The 18,625-nt window shown below is 43.5% G+C and overlaps 1 protein-coding gene across 6 annotated transcripts in view; it reads right to left on the bottom strand.

Moving 5' to 3' along the window:
• Nucleotides 1-18,625, bottom strand: part of elf1 (E74-like ETS transcription factor 1) — a 277,826-nt gene that overhangs the window by 39,264 nt on the left and 219,937 nt on the right. For all 6 annotated transcript variants that reach the window (XM_078211693.1, XM_078211690.1, XM_078211694.1 and 3 more), the window contains 2 exons: nucleotides 17,717-18,088; nucleotides 5,597-5,762 (listed from right to left, as the gene is read on the bottom strand). In XM_078211693.1, coding sequence (XP_078067819.1) covers nucleotides 5,597-5,762; nucleotides 17,717-17,788 — 238 coding nt within the window. In that variant the 5' untranslated portion in view covers nucleotides 17,789-18,088. The remainder of the gene's footprint in view (nucleotides 1-5,596; nucleotides 5,763-17,716; nucleotides 18,089-18,625) is intronic.

Raw genomic sequence — 18,625 nt, forward strand, 5'->3', positions numbered from 1 at the left:
GCTCAATTGTTGTACCTGCTGAGGTTATTCATGAAGGCCCCACCTCCTTGCCCCTTGCCCGAGGTGTGGTGATCCTCAGCTTAAGTCACCACCAAATCAATTCTCTCTCAAAAAGGGGAGAGCAGCCGATGGCCATCTCTGGCAACATTTCATTCCATCCCATTCATTATAGAGGCAACTCCTGAACCAAAATCATAATTTCATTATGAAATAAAAAGAATTCTTAAATGTGAATTTTAAAATCAGGCTTTTCTATGCACACAAAGAGAACAGTTTCAATGACGGAGCCAATCTAAATAAGGGAAAAGGGAAAAACTTACATTCATCTGGGATTCACATACAGCCTCAACCGGGCATAAAACCTTTAAAACAGCTTTTCAGGATTTGTTTTTCCCCCTGCTACTGTATGTGGTTAGCTGAATTAATCTATTGCTTAGCAGAATGAATTAATACAAAATAGCCCCAAAAGCAGCATATAATACACAAAAGACACCAGCTAATTAAATAACCCCCAGTGCTTCAGTTTGAATCATGAGGTACACCACAAATTTAAAATTAACAATACACAGAAACTGGAAATAGGAGTAGGCCATTCAGCCCTTCGAGTCTGTTCCACCATTCACTTTGATCATGGCTGATCATTGAATTCAATATCTTAATCCCCCTTTCCTTCCATATCCCTTGATCCCTTTAGCCCCAAGAGCTATATCTAATTTCTTTTCGAAATCAGGCAGCGTTTTGGCCTCAACTACATTCTCTGGTAGTGAATTCCACACATGCACCACCCTCCGCGTGAAGAAATGTATCCTCACCTCAGTTCTAAAAGGTTTACCCTTTATCTTCAAACTATGACCCCTAGTTCTGGACTCCCCCACCACTGGGAACATTCTTTCTGAATCTACCCTGTCTAACCCTATTAGAATGTTATAAGTTTCGAAAGATCCCCTCTCACTCTTCTAAACTCCTGTGAATATAGTCCTAGCCAACTTAGTCTCTCCTCATATGACAGACCTGCCATCCCAGGAATCAGCCTGGTAAAGCTTTGCTGCACTCCCTCTATAGCTAGGACAACCTTACTCAGAGAAGGACACCAAAACTGCACACAATCCTCCATGTGTGGCCTCATCAATGCCCTATACAATTGCAGCAAAACATCCCTAACCCGATATTCAAATCCTCTTGCTCTGAAGGCCAACATACCATTTGCCTTCTTGACTGCCAGCTGTACTTGCACAATTACTTTCAGCGACTGATGCAGGAGGACTCCAAGGTCTCATTGAATATCCACCTCTCTCAATTCATACCCAGTCAAGTAATAATATGTCTTCCTATTATTGCTACCGAAGTGAATAACCTCATATTTATCCACATTATACTGCATCTGCCATGCAGATGCCCACATATTCAGCCTGTCCAAATCACATTGAAACATCTCTGCATCCTCCTCACAGCTCACCCTCCCACCTAATTGCACCATCTGCAAATTTGGAGATAATACATTCAGTTCACTCTTCCAAATCATTAATATATAATGTGAACAGTTGAGGTCCTAACACAGATCCCAATGGAACCCACTAGTCACTGACTGCCAATCGGAAAAAGACCCATTTATGCCAACTCTTTGCTTCCTACCTGCTAACCAGCTTTTTATCCATCACAAGACAATACGTGCAATCCCATGTGCTTTAACTTTAAATAGTCTGTTATGTGAGACCTTGTCGAAAACCTTCTGAAAGTCCAAATAAGCCACATCCACTAGTTCTCCTCGGTCAACTCTACTAGTTACATCCTCAAAGAATTTCCGATAGATTCATCGAGCATGATTTCCCTTCTGTAAATCCATGCCGACTTTGTCTGATATACCACTGCCTTTCAAATGCCAAGTTGATAATAGACTCTAGCAACTTCCCTAGTACCGATGTTAGGGTCACTGGTCTATCATTCCGTTTTCTCTCAACCTCCCTTTTTGAATAGCAAGATTACATTAGCTATCTTCCAATCTGTAGGAACTATTCCAGAGTCCAAAGAATTTTGAAAAATAACCACTAGTGGATCTACTATTTCCAGGGCCACTTCCTTATGTACTCTGGAAGGAAGATCAGGACCTGGAGATTAATCCACCATCAATTTCCCCCAAACCATGTCTCTACTAAAGCTGATTTCCTTCAGCTCCTCACTAAAACATGTTTCTCTCAGCACTTCTGGTACATTGCTTGAGTCTTCACAAAGGAAGACATAAATTTAATTCCTCAATCATTTCTTTATTCCCCATTGTGAATTCTCCCGTTTCTGATTATAAGGGGCCTACATCTATTTTTGTCAATCTTTTTCTCTTTACATATCTATAGAAAATTTACAGTCAGTTTATATGTTCCCCACTACCTTACTTTCATACTGATGTGCGGTATGTAATCAGGAACTAAGCACTGACTGCTGGAATATAAAAATTGTTCTATATTTCTAAAAATACACTGCCCTGGGAGAAGCATCTCTCAATAATAATCACAAGTACAGAACAGGTCCACTCGAGTATATTCATCCAAGGAAAACCATCACAACATCCAATTTGTCTCTTACATGACCCCAAAGCTCTGGCTTTTACTTGCCTATCAAAAAATGTATTCTTAGGGCCAGATTTTCACTACCAAGGCGGGTACTTCAGTTGGAAGCCTCCCCAATTTGGCAGATTTGCCTCAGTCTAAAGTGCCTGGTTGCACACAATGTGTGTGTGTGAGTGTGTGTGGTGGGGGGGCGGGAGGGGGGGGGGGGGAAAGAGGTGATAGAACTGAGCCTGCTAGCCCTGGAAGCATATCCTGGTACCCACAGAGTCAATCGCGTGTCAAAGTGTGCTGGTTAAAAGGTGTGTCCTCACTGTACAAGGCTATAAGGCTTTCGACAAGGTCTCACATAACAGACGACGAGGGGTAGGGGAATTTCACAGTAACTTCATTGCAGTGCTAATGTAAGCCTTACTTGTGACTAATAAATAAATGTTGAACTTTATGTAAAGTTAAAGCACATGGGATTGCAGGTAATGCCTTGAGATGGATAGAAAGCTGGTTAACAGGTAGGAAGCAAAGAGTTGGCATAAATGGGTCTTTTTCTGATTGGCAGTCAGGGACTAGTGGGGTTTTACAGAGATCTGTGCTGGGACTCCAACTGTTCACATTATATATTAATGATTTAGAAGAGGGAACTGAATGTATTTTCTCCAAATTTGCAGATGATACAAAATTGGGTGGGAGGGTGAGCTGTGAGGAGGATGCAGAGATGCTTCAGCATGATTTGGACAGGCTGAGTATGGGAGGCAAGACCAATAAATACAATAGCTCAGCAGGGAATCTATTTTGACAAGTGAAGTGAATTGCTGACTTTGCTCAATTGACAACTTTAAATGGTTACAAAAAACTATTTTTTCTGTGATTTTTTTGTCAATATCTCAATATTTACTTGGACAAGATTAAGAGGTGTGAAGTGTTTGAAGTCTTTGTTATTGTTGCTTTAATGCTCTGTTATTTCTGACATTTTTGTCAGATTGTAGGAACAGCAGCTTTTCCCACTTAGAGCGTATCTGAATAGGTGCTGGTTTCCTCTCACAATTTCATTAGTATTAAATGACGCATTAGCAACACACATAATACATAATGGGTGAATGAGCATAAGTTGGCATTGAGCTGGCATGGAGAATTAGAGGGGCCACAGGGAGTGACTAGTGGCATGGAGGGTATAGGAGGCCACTAGGAGTGACTGGGGGCATGAATTGGCATTGTCTTGGCATGGAAGGCATAAGGGACTGTGGGGACTCAATGGTTCAAAAGGTGTTAACATTGTTAACACCTTTTGAACTTGCCTTTCTAAGGGTTCCCGAATCTAGACCGTGGTTCACAATGCTTCTGAGAAGCCATGAATCACACCATTAAGAAGTTACCCAACTCCAAGCAAATTGTGAGGGAATGGGGGAGCTAGGAGCTGACGTCTCTTGCAATGGACCCAGCTAGATCAGGAGTGCAGATACTGAGTCCACACACTTATCCCTCAATGATTAAAATGGAGGTGAGAATCCCAGAATTGGATTCAGTCTGCCATTTTTAAATGGCTCTGCGAAAATCCAGCTCCAAATGTCAACACACATTGCACAAAAAGGACCTTCCTCATATCAATCCTGAATTTCCTTTGCCCCAATCTTATGCACCATCATATATTTGCATAGTTTTATCCAAGGTTCAGAGCTCAAATGATTTTGGGCTTTCCTTGTATATAGTTTATCGCAGGTGGCTTGGCATTACGACAATTTGACCATGATCGGCAATGGATCTTATAAGAGTGGCAGACTGGTTTCAGGCTGCAGGTCTGCATTTGCCCTCCTCCAGACTTCAATCTTATGACCATTAAGAATTTGCTCCAATAGAGCAACAGCTGCATCTGACTGCATGGACGAAAAAAATCACGCAACACGTTGAAAGCAAGCAAGATAAAGTGACCTAGTCTTTGTAGAGGAGTCAGTGTTCATGCATTTCAAACAATACCTTTGTAGTCAAGCTCAATGAAAATGGCTAACAGACAGTCATTTGAATGATGTCATTGGCTGACAAATATGGATGGTGTAAACGGAATTGTACAGCAGTTTGCCAACTCCAGAGGAAGATTCTTACACACAAGGGTGGTGGAGCTGGGCAAGGGTGGTGAGCTGGGCAGGGGGTGCAGGTCATGGGCAGGAGGTGGTTGGCAGGGATTGATGGTGAGGTTCAGGTTAGTCTGTAGGCCATGGGAATACAGAGGTTTAGGTTTATATTTTGAAGAATCTTAACTCCATCCTGTGTGTATTTTATCATTAACAGATTTCCCACCCAGAAGCTAGCCACAATGGTAGGCTTAGCTTCTAGCCGAATTGCTGGGGAGGGGGGGGTGGTATCACTCCAGAGGAGTTTGCAGGACCAGGTAGGTCCAATACCTAACATTGGGTTTTTGGGGAGGTCAGATTCCAATTGAGGATGGAGAGGGATCTCTACACTGAGCTGGCCACAGAGAAACCCAAAGAGCAAAGATAGTAGGAAAAAAAATATTTAAACAGTGCCTTTCCCAGCCACAGGACATCCCAAAAGGCGTTACAGCCAATGAAATATTTCTTCACTGTAGACACAATACAGGAAAGGAGGCCACCAAATTTCTACCAGCAAGTTTCCACGAACAGGAATGAGATAATGAACAGGTAATCTGTTTATTCAGTCATATGGAAAGGTAATTATTGGCCAGGGCACCAGGAAGATCTCCCCTGTTCTTCCTAAACAATATAATGGCATGAAATCTTGTACACTCAGTTTCCAACAGTGCAGTACTGCCTCAGTTTGGCATTGGAGTGTCAGTTTGGATTACAGCATGTGGTGATTTTCATGTGTGAATGTGGGACTTGAAACCGCAAGCGGAGTGCTGGCACAGAGTTGAAGCTAACACACAAAAGTGAAACAGGCTGGAATTAAAAACGTGCTTTCTTGAACTGACCGGATATTGTCATAAATGACATCCTGTATATGCACTCCGACCCATCTTCAACATTACACAAACTCTTACTCTTGGACCGTCACATCAAGATACACACCTGAAAGACCAATGTTATCCTCTATTATCTGTTCTTCAACAACATCCAAAGATGTATCGTCTATCATCCTGGTGGAGACCTCATCGCAATCCAGGCTAGAATAGAACAAGTCTGTGTTTGGCACTTGTTCTACGATCACTGCAGGGAACGACAGAGGGTCTTCAAGCTAGGGTAAAAGAAAAGACATTCAACAGGATTAAAGGAAAGGAGATGGAAAAAAAACTGAGTTCAGAATGCATCCGAAATCAAGTACATCAGCATGATATTCTTAATGCTTTACCCTGCTGAATTAAGGTTTTAAAATACATTAACAGGTGTCCAACTGGAGAAGTCAGTTTGAATTCCACTCCACCCTTTACCAAACAACTTTGTTGTAACAAAACGTTCATGGCTATTAAAAGCGATTACCTAATAGTCAGGGGCAGCATCGAAACATGTCACTCAGCACTGATGCAAGGATGCTTTCTTTATCCACAGGGTAATGAAAGGGCAGCTGTAGAATTGACTGCAATGTACCAAGTCGCCCCCACACAATTGGCGGTTCTCAAAATATCTGCAGTGTGTTGATTCCAGAAGGTGTCACCTCACGTCATTTTAAACAGGTTTTGGGGTTAGTGGTAGAGAAGTTCAAAAAAAAACCTGCAAGTATTTGCTCTCAAAACAAACCCACAGCACTTTACTTCCCGGAATATCTTAGCTGGCTGTGACTCACTGACCAATTGCTTTTTTGACTGTTCTGGGACATTCATTGTTGACCTTCCAGAATGGCAATGATATAAAAGTCTGCTGTAATAAAAGCTGGTATCTTAAAAAAATAAGAAAGAAAGACTTGCATTCACGTAACTTTCATAACCTTGGGATATTTCACGGTGGCACAGTAGTTATTTCTGCTGCCTCATAGCGCCAGGGATCCGGGTTCGATTCCTGGCTTGGGTCACGGTCTGTGTGGAGTCTGCACATCACCACCCCCGCACCCCACCCCCATGTTTGCGTGGCTTTCCTCTGGGTGCTTCCTCCCGCAGTCCAAAAGACGTGCTGGTTAGGTGCATTGGCCATGCCAAATTCTCCCTCAGTGTACCCCTAGAGTGTGGCAACTAGGGGATTTTCACAGTAACTTCATTGCAGTGTTAATATAAGCCTACTTGTGACACTAATAAATAAACTTTAAAACCTTACAACCATTTGAAAATTATTTTTTGAAGTGAAGTCACTATTGTCATGGATAAACATGGCAACCAGTTTGCACACTTTGAGGTCCCACAAAGTAATAATAACAAATAATCTGTTTTTATGTTTTGGCTGAAGGACAAATCTCAGTCAGGATTCAGGAAGAAAATGGTTCTCTTCTCCGAAATAGTGCCCAGACATCTTTCACATCCACCTAAGAGGGAAGGCCTAATCTCACTAAGCAGTATTCCAACAAAAGCTACCCAACCTGACTGCTTCAATCCCAGGAAATATCAGTATGACCAAGAAACACAGTTATGTGACGTGGACATCAGCCCACTGAAAGTCTTGCAATCAGCAGGGATCTCTCCCTCACCTCCCTTTCCTCAGCACTGCTCTTGACGAGAAGGAGGAAAGGTAGCGTTAGTGAAACATAAGATTTTGAGGGGACATGACAGGATAGATGCTGAGAGGATACTTCCCCTCGTGTAGAACTAAGGGGCATTGTTTCAACATAAGGGGTTTCCCATTTGAGATGGAGTTGAAGGATTTCTTCTCTCAGAGGGCCATTAATCTTTGGAATTCACTACCCCAGAGAGTAGTGGCAGCTGAGTCATTGAACGTATTCAAGTTAGACAGGTTTTTGATCTGCAAGGAAGTCAATGGGTTAATGGATTGTGGCTGGGGGTGGGGTGGGAATTAAGATACAGTCATATCAGCTATGAGTTTATTCAATGGCAGGGCAGGCTTGAGTGACCAAATTATCTACTCCTATTTCCTGTGTTCTTTTTGTACATAAAAATAAAGTGAAGTAAGCTGCACCAATCGCACTCACTTTGCTGAAATATTTCCCATCTTCCTCCATTTCACCAGACCATTCCTTCTAAACCGTTGAACATACAGCTCCTCTTCCCCCTGATGAGCGGCCCGGTGGCACAGTGGTTAGCACTGCTGCCTCTCAGCGCCAGGGATCCAGGTTCGATTCCCGGCTTGGGTCGCTGTCTGTGTGGAGTCTGCATGTCCTCCCTGTGTCTGCGTGGGTTTTCTCTGGGTGCTCCGGTTTCCTCCCACAGTCTGAAAGATGTGCTGGCTAAGTACATTGACCCGAACAGGCGCCGGAGTGTGGCGACTAGGGGAACTTCACAGTAACTTCATTGCAGTGTTAATGTAAGCCTTACTTGTGACCAATAAATAAACTTTTACTTACAAATCAAGACTTTATCTCGACAGTCTCTCCACCACCAACCCCCATCCCCCCATCCCAAAACTGTACTCTTCAATCTTTTAAAATGCAAGCTCTGTGTTACTGGATTCATCTCATCATTTTTTAAAAAATAAAATCACTTTCCTGCACAATGGGGTTTCCCTTGATTGCTCAATAATAATTTTAATAAATAAGGCTCCCCTCCGGGCGAGTCTGATGTGGAGCAAAAAAATAAAGCCTCCAAGAACTTTGCCGTCTAATATTTACTCATTAAAAACACAAACTATTTCTACCTTCTGAAAGTAGAATATTAAAACGTTTCCATGTGGCATGAATAAATGAAAAGATTATAATTAGAGACCATTTGGTACCAAGAACACGGCACAGCTAGGGTGCTGTGGGGGAGGGATTCAGGTGTTGTGCAGGAGCTTATGGGGGAAGGGGGTGAGGTGGGGGAGGAAGGGGGTGAGGTGGGGGGGGGGGGGGAAGGGGGTGAGGTGGGGGAAGGCGGGGAGGAGATGGTTCAATGGTGCCAGGAAGCAATTTGGATTCCTGTCACACACAAATTAGCTACCTGAAAGTAAGAGGCAGTGAAAGGAAAGCTATTGGGATGCTTTTGATGCTCTCCCTAGGAGACAGGTTTAAATCCAGGTTGACAGTGCTTTACTTTCTGATGCCTGTGGGGGCCCAATGTGAAATTGGTTTCTCAGTGCCCAAAGCACAAAGTTGCTCTTAATTTGGTATTAAATTGGCAATCTCATCCTGAGTGGCCACTGGATGGTTATGAGGGCAGTGGGAATGTTCACACTTATGCTCTTTTGTAGCTCGGATGGACAGGAGGCCACTTATGTACAAAGCCACTTAACCTCATGATTCTCTTAACCTGGAACTATTCCTTGCTCACCCAGGTTGCCCTTGACATGGAAAATGTTCTAATCCCCAGCACCACACTTGATGAAGTGAAAAAGATAAAAATTAAAATGCAGGAATTTCAGTGGCCCATTAACTTTTGATCTTGTTCCTGTGGAATGGGCTCATTCAAAGATTGGACAGGGAAGTACTTAAAGGGTTAGAAAGAAATCCTGTTACAGGATTCAGCTCATAGGTTTTAATGGAAACTTGCATGTTTTATCAAATAATGATGACTTGCTGATAAGTTCTAGGTTACATTGACTTTTCCTGTGAACAGGCTCCTTAACAGCTGCCAATCTAGGTACTTTAATGTTTATGGCTCCTGCATTTTCAGTCAGGACAAGACTGACATCATTGCACAAGATCCCCACATTTACGCTCCTGATCCCAGGGGTAGATTGGTAAATCACAGACACCCTAAACGGAAAGGTGCCTTTCATTCTGGTTCAGTGGTTAGCACTGTTGCCTCAGTGTCAGGGTTCGATTCCCAGCTTGGGTCACTGTCTGTGTGGAGTTTACACATTCTCCCTGTGTCTGCGTGGGTTTCCTCCAGGTGCTCCGGTTTCCTCCCACAGTCCAAAGATGTGCGGATTAGGTACCTCGGCCATGTTAAATTGCCCCTTACTGTCAGAGGAACAAGCTATGGTAAATGCATGGGGTTATGGCGAAAGTATCTGGGTGGGATTGTGGTCGGTGAAGACTCAATGGGCCAAATGGCCTCCTCCTGTACTGTAGGATTCTATGAATCTGAGGGGTGGGGGTGCAGAGGGACAGAGTGCCAGAAGGGGGCAGCAGACATCTGTCAATCTCAGGCCCAGTCTGAGCACAAGTTTCAATCAACCTTATTAACATATTTGTCTGCTGTTCTTCATGGTTCTCTCACCTTCAGGTACAGGTTGGCTCACGAGATGCTGTAATTTAGTCTTCTCAAACTTATCATAAGCAAACTGACAAATGTAACTTTATTCATTTTTTTCCCCAAATGAAACACAACAAGTACAACCGTTTTAGATCTCTAAAGATACCACGGAGATATTTAAGTGCACATTTTCACACTTTCACATTCAGTATTTCAGAGCAGCCTCCTCTCAAGTGGTTGCAGCCAGCAGAGTGAGTGGGCGTTGTTGGTCAAACCATGACAACATATCATTAGAAGCTATCCCATCAATGTGTTTGTGTGTTGAACTGCAGCAACTCAGTATTCTAGTGCCACAGTGCCCCAGTCTGGCCCATCCACAGTAAAGGATTGTTCTTTTATTTATCAATTCATGTTCCCAGTTGATGGCAAATTTAGAAGCTATAATTTTACTGTCATATTAGTTTTTGTGGCAGGATTAAAGTACTGAGGAGTTTATCTTACAATTGCTAAAGGCCAACCATTCTTATTGCTTTATTAGTCAACGTTTCTGTTTGATTTGTCACATGTATTAACATACAGTGAAAAGTATTGTTCCTTGCGTGCTATACAGACAAAGCATACCATTCATAGAGAAGGAAATAAAAAACAAAGAAAATTACACCACAGCAACAGTCCTTTCGGCCCTCCAAGCCTGCACCAACCATGCTGCCCAACTGAACTAAAATCCCTACCCTTCCGGGGACCATATCCCTCCATTCCCATCCTATTCATGTATTTGTCAAGACGCTCCTTAAAACTCACTACTGTATTTGCTTCTACCGCCTCCCCTGGCAGCGAGTTCCAGGCACCCACAACCCTCTGTGTAAAAAACTTGCCTCGTACATCTCCTTTAACCTTGCCCCTCGCACCTTAAAGCTGTGCCTCCTAGCAATTGACTCTTCCACCCTGAGAAAAAGCTTCTGACTATCCACTCTGTCCATGCCTCTCATAATCTTGTAGACTTCTATCAGGTCGCCCCTCAACCTCAGTCATTCCAATGAGAACAAACCAAGTTTCTCCAACTTCTCCTCATAGCTAATGGCCTCCATACCAGGCAACATCTTGGTAAATCTTTTCTGTACCCTTTCCAAAGTCTCCACATCCTTCTGGTAGTGTGGCGACCAGAATTGAACACTATATTCCAAGTGCGGCCTAACTGAAACAAGAGAGTACAGAATGTAGTGTTACAGTCAGAGCTAGGGTGTAGAGAAAGATCAACTTAATGCAAGATAGGTCCATTCAAAAGTCTGACAGCAGCAGGGAAGAAGCTGTTCTCAAGCTGGTTGGTACATAACCTCAGACTTTTGTATCTTTTTCCCGATGGAAGAAGGTGGAAGAGAGAATGTCCGGGGTCCGTGGGGTCCTTAATTATGCTGGCTGTTTTGCCGAGGCAGCGGGAAGTGTAGACAGTGTATTCTAATGTATTTGAACGTGTGGATACTGGACCAGGAGGCTGTAACCAAGACTGAACCAACAGCCTGGCTCTGAATTAAAGCAATAATTGAGAGCAAGGATGACATGGGCCATGAGATCTCACCTTCATTTTTTTTTAAACACACCAATTTTGTAGTTATTTTCTCCGTTCATCAATTCTCTTCTCCTCAATAACATACAATTTCCATTTGCTTATTTGACAGACCAGCCAAATAACTAACAGCCAGTACTTCAGTATTGCTTGAAAGACATACATGCTGCACAGGATTGCCCGGCTGTTCCTGCCAGCGGGATCTTCTTGGACAGCCGTAGTTCCCACCCCCACTTCTCCCCCAACCCCACCCACTTCTACCCCACTTCCTATCCCACCCCTCCTCCACGCAAGTTCCCCGACAGTGGGATGGGCGAGCCTTGCAAAACGCTGTCGAACCATAGAATCTCTACAATGCAGGAGGAGGCTGTTCAGCCTATCAAGTCTGCACCAACTCTCCAACAGAGCATCTTTCCCAGGCCCACCCCCTACCCTATCCCCATAACCCCACACATTTACCCCGCTAATCCCCTTAAACTATACATCTTGGGACACTAAGGGACAAATTAGCATGGCCGATCCACCTAACCTGCACATCTTTGGACTGTGGGAAGAAATTGGAGCACCCGAAGGAAACCCAAGCAGACACAGAGGGAACGTGCAAAGTCCACACAGACAGTCACCCGGAAATGAACCCGGGTCCCTGGCACTGTGAGGCAGCAGTGCTAATTACTGTGCCAACATGTCGCCCTGTCGACATCAATGGTCGGGGCGGGGGCAGAAATTCCTGCCCGTCATCTAAGCTTCTTGTCCTGCACTTATCAGAACAGACACAACAATACCCAAATTTCAAAGGCAACAACAGTTTATACTGCATGAGAAAAGGGCTGCTAATTGGTTGGCAAGTCGGCTCTGGATTGGTCAAGACATTGCCATAGCAAATGCATCTGGGAGCTATCGTTTCCCTCATGATTTTGTTTACTCAAAAAAAAATTGCCAGTCACTAGAGGTTACTCGAGAGTGGACAAATTTAACTAGACCTTTAGCAATATAAGAACAGGAACAAAATCTTCCGTCATTCTCCAGGTTACATGTTCCTATTGCACCCACTGTTGCTGTCTTTACAAATGATAGCACTCCCAGGTCTGAGAACTGCTGTCAGATTGCTGCTGCACATTTTGGAGCGAGTGCACACATTGCAGCCATACCGCACATAGTAGACATTCAGTCTAATGGATGAGGTGCCAATAGGTGGACTTCTTTGTCCTGAACGATGGGTGAGCTTCCCAAAGTGCAGCTATACCTGTCCTCACCCAGATGAGTGAGGAGTATTCCATTACACTCCTGCCTTGTGTGCAGCTTAGGGGAGTCAGGAGGTGAGGTGAACTAAATTGGATTCATAGTGATTTATATTCACCATTCCGGAACACTCTTTTCCTGTCTAGTAAACAACACAACTCTTACAGATGCATCATAAAAGGCATCCTTTCCGGATGTATCACGGCTTGGCAAGGCTCTTGCTCTGACCAAGACCACAAGAAACTACAAAGGGTTGTGAATGTAACCCTCCCATCCATTGACTCTGTCTACACTTCCCACTGCCTCAGAAAAGAAGCCGGCATAATCAAAGACCCCACACACCCTGGACATTCTTCCACCTTTTTCCATCGGGAAAAAGATGCAAAAGTCTGAGGTCACATACCAACCGACTCAAGAACAGCTTCTTCCCTGCTGCCATCAGACTTTTGAATGGACCTACCTCGCATTAAGTTAATCTATCTCGACATCCTAGCTATGACTGTAACACTACATCCTGCACCCAATCCTTTCCTTCTCCCTATGCATTCTATGCTTTGTTTGTGGAGTGCGCAATAAACAATACTTTACACTGTATCCCAATACATGACAATAATAAATGAAATCAAATTTGGTTAATTTTCAACTTTATCTGATAATATTTCCCACCTCTGCTGCACAATGTCCCCTGATATTTAAGTGTGCTGAGACATTTCCAGTATTTTACAAGTGCTACATAAATCCAATTTGTTGCTGTTGACAACTGCTATGACAAAGAGGAAGAGAAAGACGGAGGATGAGGGGTGACCTAATAGAGGTGTATAAAATTATGAAAGGCATAGATAGGGTGAACGGTGGGAAGCTTTTTCCCAGGTCGGTGGTGACGTTCACGAGGGGTCATAGGTTCAAGGTGAGGGCGGGGGGGGGTTTAAACACGGATATCAGAAGGACGTATTTTACACAGAGGGTGGTGGGGGCCTGGAATGCACTGCCGGGCAAGGTGGTGGAGGCGGACACACTGGGAACATTTAAGACTCATCTAGATAGCTACATGAACGGAGTGGGAATGGAGGGATACAAAAGAATAGTCTAGTTTGGACCAGGGAGCGGTGCGGGCTTGGAGGGCCGAAGGGCCTGTTCCGGTGCTGTATTGTTCTTTGTTCATTTTAGAACAAGGAAGCAAGTCTAAATAGTGCAAAATACAGTTCAATTTCTCAACTTAGATGCCAAGGTTACAGTCCACCGACAAGACACAGCTGAAAGTGATAGGGCCTGTATACGAGTAATTGCATAGTTAAATCATGCATTCATTCCACCTTAAAATCCCAGCTAACCCTCCTGGAATTGTTGAGACAGACAGGCTGAGGGTGGTTCACGGAAAATACCTGCATATTCACTCTCAATTTGCCCATTCGCTTGCTTCTCTGTGTCTCACCCACATGTTGAGAAAAAAAAAATCAGTTCAACTCAACCCAACCATTTCACAGATCATAATGTGGAGATGCCTGCGTTGGACTGGGGTAGGCACAGTAAGAAGTCTCACAACACCAACCTTCAAGACGTAAGACAACGCAGAATCGCCTCCTTGTGAGACTTCTTACAGATCATAATGCCACCATTTCCTGCCCTTTTCAAGAAGTTAGTTAATCAAGCTGGACAAAAGTAAAACACAGAGGAGCACTGGAAAGGCAAATGAGAGGGAACGCTAACATGTGAGAATGGATCAGTGAGCAACATAAAAGGAAATGTAAAGCTTTTCAAAAACCCATAAATAGTAAGAGAGTAGTCAAAGGAAAGGTGGGGTCGGTTAGAATTCATAGAATCACTACAGAGCAGAAGGAGGCCCTCTTGTGGAAGCATTGGAAAGGGTGCAGAGGAGATTCACTAGGATGTTGCCTGGTATGGTGGGAAGGTCTGATGAGGAAAGGCTGAGGCACTTGAGGTTGTTTTCGTTAGAGAGAAGAAGGTTAAGAGGTTAAGAGGTGACTTAATAGAGGCATACAACATGATCAGAGGATTAGATAGGGTGGATAGTGAGAGCCTTTTTCCTCCGATGGTGATAGCTTGCAAGAGGGGACATAGCTTTAAATTGAGGGGTGATAGATAGAGGACAGATGTCAGAGGTGGATTCTTCACTCAGAGTGGTAAGGGCGTGGAATGCCCTGCCTGCAGCAGTAGTGGACTCGCCAACATTAAGGGCATTTAAATGGTCATTGGATAAACACATGGATGATATTGGAATAGTGTAGGTCAGATGGGCTTTAGATTGGTTTCACTGGTCGGCGCAACATCGAGGGCCGAAGGGCCTGTACTGCGCTGTAATGTTCTATAAGGCAATAGCATGAATATGTTCATGTGACAAGAAAACATGGGGCAGTGAATAAGTTGTACATTCTCTTTCACAAGAGGAATAAACATTGCACCAAACAATTTCAGTTTGGTTCAGTTGGTAGCGCTCTCACCTCAGAGTGAAGACTGCGGGTTCAAACCCGACTATAGATTGGATCCCAACATTTAACCCAACCATTCAGTGCAGTGATGAGGAAGTGCTTTATTATCGGAGGATGAGATGTTAAACAGAGGATCTATCCACTCTCAAAAGACAGTGTTGTCCAATACTTTAATCACTAGCTACTTGTGGCTAATCGAAAATCGAGATGTGGTTCAGAGCATTTCTGATCAGCAAGTAAGTAACAGGTACGGTCACTGGACATGTGAACTGGAAGCTTTTCATGCGTCTGTTGGTAAAATGTTAAGATGAAAAAAACGAAGGCTATAAATTTTTTTTGGTTGTTAGGAGTTCTATACTTCCTTGATGACTAAATACCAGTGTAGGTTTGCTAAGTAAACATACACATGAATTACTTTTAACTGGATTTGAGAGCATGCATTAGGCATTTGTGATTAAAATGAGTTTGTGATGAGAATGGTGTTATAGGATCACCTATGGCTAGCCAGCGATTCCTATTGGACAACATGGCGTTAAAATGGACCCCATGGTACTATTTCAAGAGGAGCAATGTGTCCTGGTCAACATTCATTTTTAACGAATACCACCAGGGACCTATAAACAAGTCTTCCATCTTATTTACTTTTTTCCCCTTCATGCTATAGTCTATTTGGAGATAAGATTGTTTAATATGAATAATGCAGCCAAAAGGTGAGACGGGTGTTATGTCCATTGAAGCACCAATTGGAGCTTTACACCTGGAGATTTATGTTGCAAGCCTGTACGAAAGAGTTACACTGCAATGTGATCGGAGAAGGCAGCAACAAGAAGATCGATCAACTTGTCACCTTGTGAAGGATATCCAGTCAAGCTGATGGTGTCAGGTTCAACTCTCGGCGGGAAGGAGGTAAGGAGCGCATTAATAACAGGCACAATAATTCCAACTACGAATCAGAATGAAAATCCCAATCTAACGGATGAATACTGGATGGACTTAAGAGGGTTGTAAAACTTTTATCATGAAGTTCAGCTAAACCCCATCAGCGAAAGTGAAAGATTAAAGTCCTCATCACCACCCCTCCCCCCTCCAGCATTGTTTTTCCAATCACGGTGGTATTGGCAGCTGCCACACAGCCACTTAAAGTCTCCAGGTCTATGCAAGTGGTCCTGTAGCGTCCTTCCTTCAGGCCTAGAGTGATAGAAACTCACTTTTATTAACCAGCTGCTTTAGGGCTCAATCGCTTAGCCTAATCCATCTGCATGACATTCACTGAGGTGCCTGGAGACTTCCAATTCAAGCAGGTGCACAGGCCTGAAGCAAGAAGCATACATCACTAGGGATTTTGATTAGATGTCACGCCCATGGGCTTTGGAGAGTGAGCATCTATTTTGTTGATGCAAACATCTATTTAACTTGGAAACAGTGCAGTGCTATGTCAGTGGATTGACATTGCTGAAGGACACCAGAGACACTAATGTACTTAAACTGCGATATTCAGATGTTCACGACACACACTTGTGCCATTGCTGCCCCACAGAGTGAATTTACAACCACAGACAGACCACTAAGGATGGAGAGATAGAGTGCAGGGAAAGCCAAGTATCTTCATAGAGAGGCAGGAAAAAGCAAGATCTGGCAAGCACTGTACCACCAGATCCTACTGAACTTTTCAGAATCAGAATGGGATTGTACTGCAATAGAACTATCACCATTTCAAATGGAACCAGCTATCGAGGGATAAAAGTCTATCTAACTGCATCACCAGGTTAACAGTCTGCATTTTGCCAGGCTCAGTTACTTACTCTGCAACCCTCCCCCGACAACATTTATTGCTCATTTGTAAACAGAATCAATAAAATTGCAGTGTCAACAATGAATATTAAAAGTAGGTTTTAATCAGACTTCCAGTTGGTTGGTTTTTCATCAGTTTTGCAATATAAAAAAAAGTGATTTCCACATCAGAATCCCCACTTTTGAAAGTTACTTGGAGGGAAAATGAAACTTGGTCACGATATAGTGAAGAATGATTTTTAAATTACAAAACCTTTTGCGTTTGAATTAGCATATTGCCAATCCTTGATAGGAAACCAGCGTCTGTCGAAAAAAAATTGCAGTAATTTGGTTCAAATCTAATGAAGTTGCTTTGAAGGCAATTGCTAAAGGATCAGTAATGGAATGGACAGATAGCAACATAACAAATATAACTTTAACCCTTACTTCTGTGGTGCAGGGACAGTCCAAACCTCTCGGCAGCAATATTCTCACCTAAATTTTATTTTGATAAAGTCTTAAATCATGAACTTTATCATAACATAATCGTAACATAGGGTGGCACATTGGCACAGTGGTTAACACTGCTGCCTCATAGCGCCAGGGACCCGGGTTCGATCCACGGTTTGGGTCACTGTCTGTGCGGAGTCTGTACGATCTCCCCGTGTCTGTGTGGGTTTCCTCCTACAGTCTAAAAGACGTGCTGGTTAGGTGCATTGGCCATGCTAAATTCTCCCTCAGTGTACCCGAACGGGCAATGGAGTGTGGCAACTAGGGGGATTTTCACAGTAACTTCAATGCAGTGTGAAGGTAAGCCCCTTGTGACACGAATAAATAAACTTAAAACTTCCATTGCAATTAACTAATCTAATAAATGAGTATTCTGCTAAAAATGGCTCTTCTGCAATATACCTTCCTGTCTAGTGGATTAAACTGTACATTAGCATGTGGGACATACCTGGTGTCCGTCATCCATTCCGTTGCTAGCAAATTCAAACACCAGCTCGGACTGTTGGACCGCAGCAGCCATGACTCTGAGATCAAGGGCTCCAGCACCTGTCCAGAACCAGGATAAAAGAGACTTTCTACCAGTTTGTCTCAGTGAAGGCCGCTTTGAGCTTCAGGAGATAGTCCGTGTGGTGAAATAAATCAGTTTCGTTAGCCTTAATGACTTTGATGCGAGGAGGAATGTGCCAAAGACTTCAAATCAGAGCTGCATGCACGTCACACGGTGTGGTGGTGCTGAGGCACTGGAGAACCTTCTTCAGTCCTGGAGATGAGATTACAATCTCACAGAGAAGGGAAGTTCTTGAAACATTATGAATTCGATCTGAAAAAGTAAAGCAGAAAGACGACGTTAATCAAGGAGTGGCCACATCATTGCTCAAAGTAAAGACTTGGAAGCCGTAGTGCATATTTATCCCAAACATTAGGAGGCCTGCGGTCCTGGTACCAACAGGTCAGGTAGCTTGAGTGACTGATACGAGACAGGGCATATTCAGTAAATCTGCTCTCAGTAGGTTTCCTTGCACCAGACAGGGACACAGATAATCAACAAAGACGGTAGCATAGTGTAATTGTCACTGAACTAGTAATCCCTAGGCCCAAGTAACTCAAAGGTCCTCATTAGTGACATGAATTCAAATCCCACCATGGCAGCTGGTGGAATTTAAATTCATCTAATAAAATCTGGAATTAAAACCTAGTCTCAGTAATGGTGACCATGAAACGTTCATAGATTGACACAAAAACCCATCTGGTCTACTAACGCCCAATAGGGAAGGAAATCTGCCATCCTTACCCTGTCTGGCCTATGTTTGACTCCAGATCCACAGCAATGTGGTTGGCTCTTAATTGCCCTCTGAAA

This window comes from Mustelus asterias, chromosome 4 (genome assembly GCF_964213995.1).
Source record: "Mustelus asterias chromosome 4, sMusAst1.hap1.1, whole genome shotgun sequence".
Taxonomy (NCBI): Eukaryota; Metazoa; Chordata; class Chondrichthyes; order Carcharhiniformes; family Triakidae; genus Mustelus; species Mustelus asterias.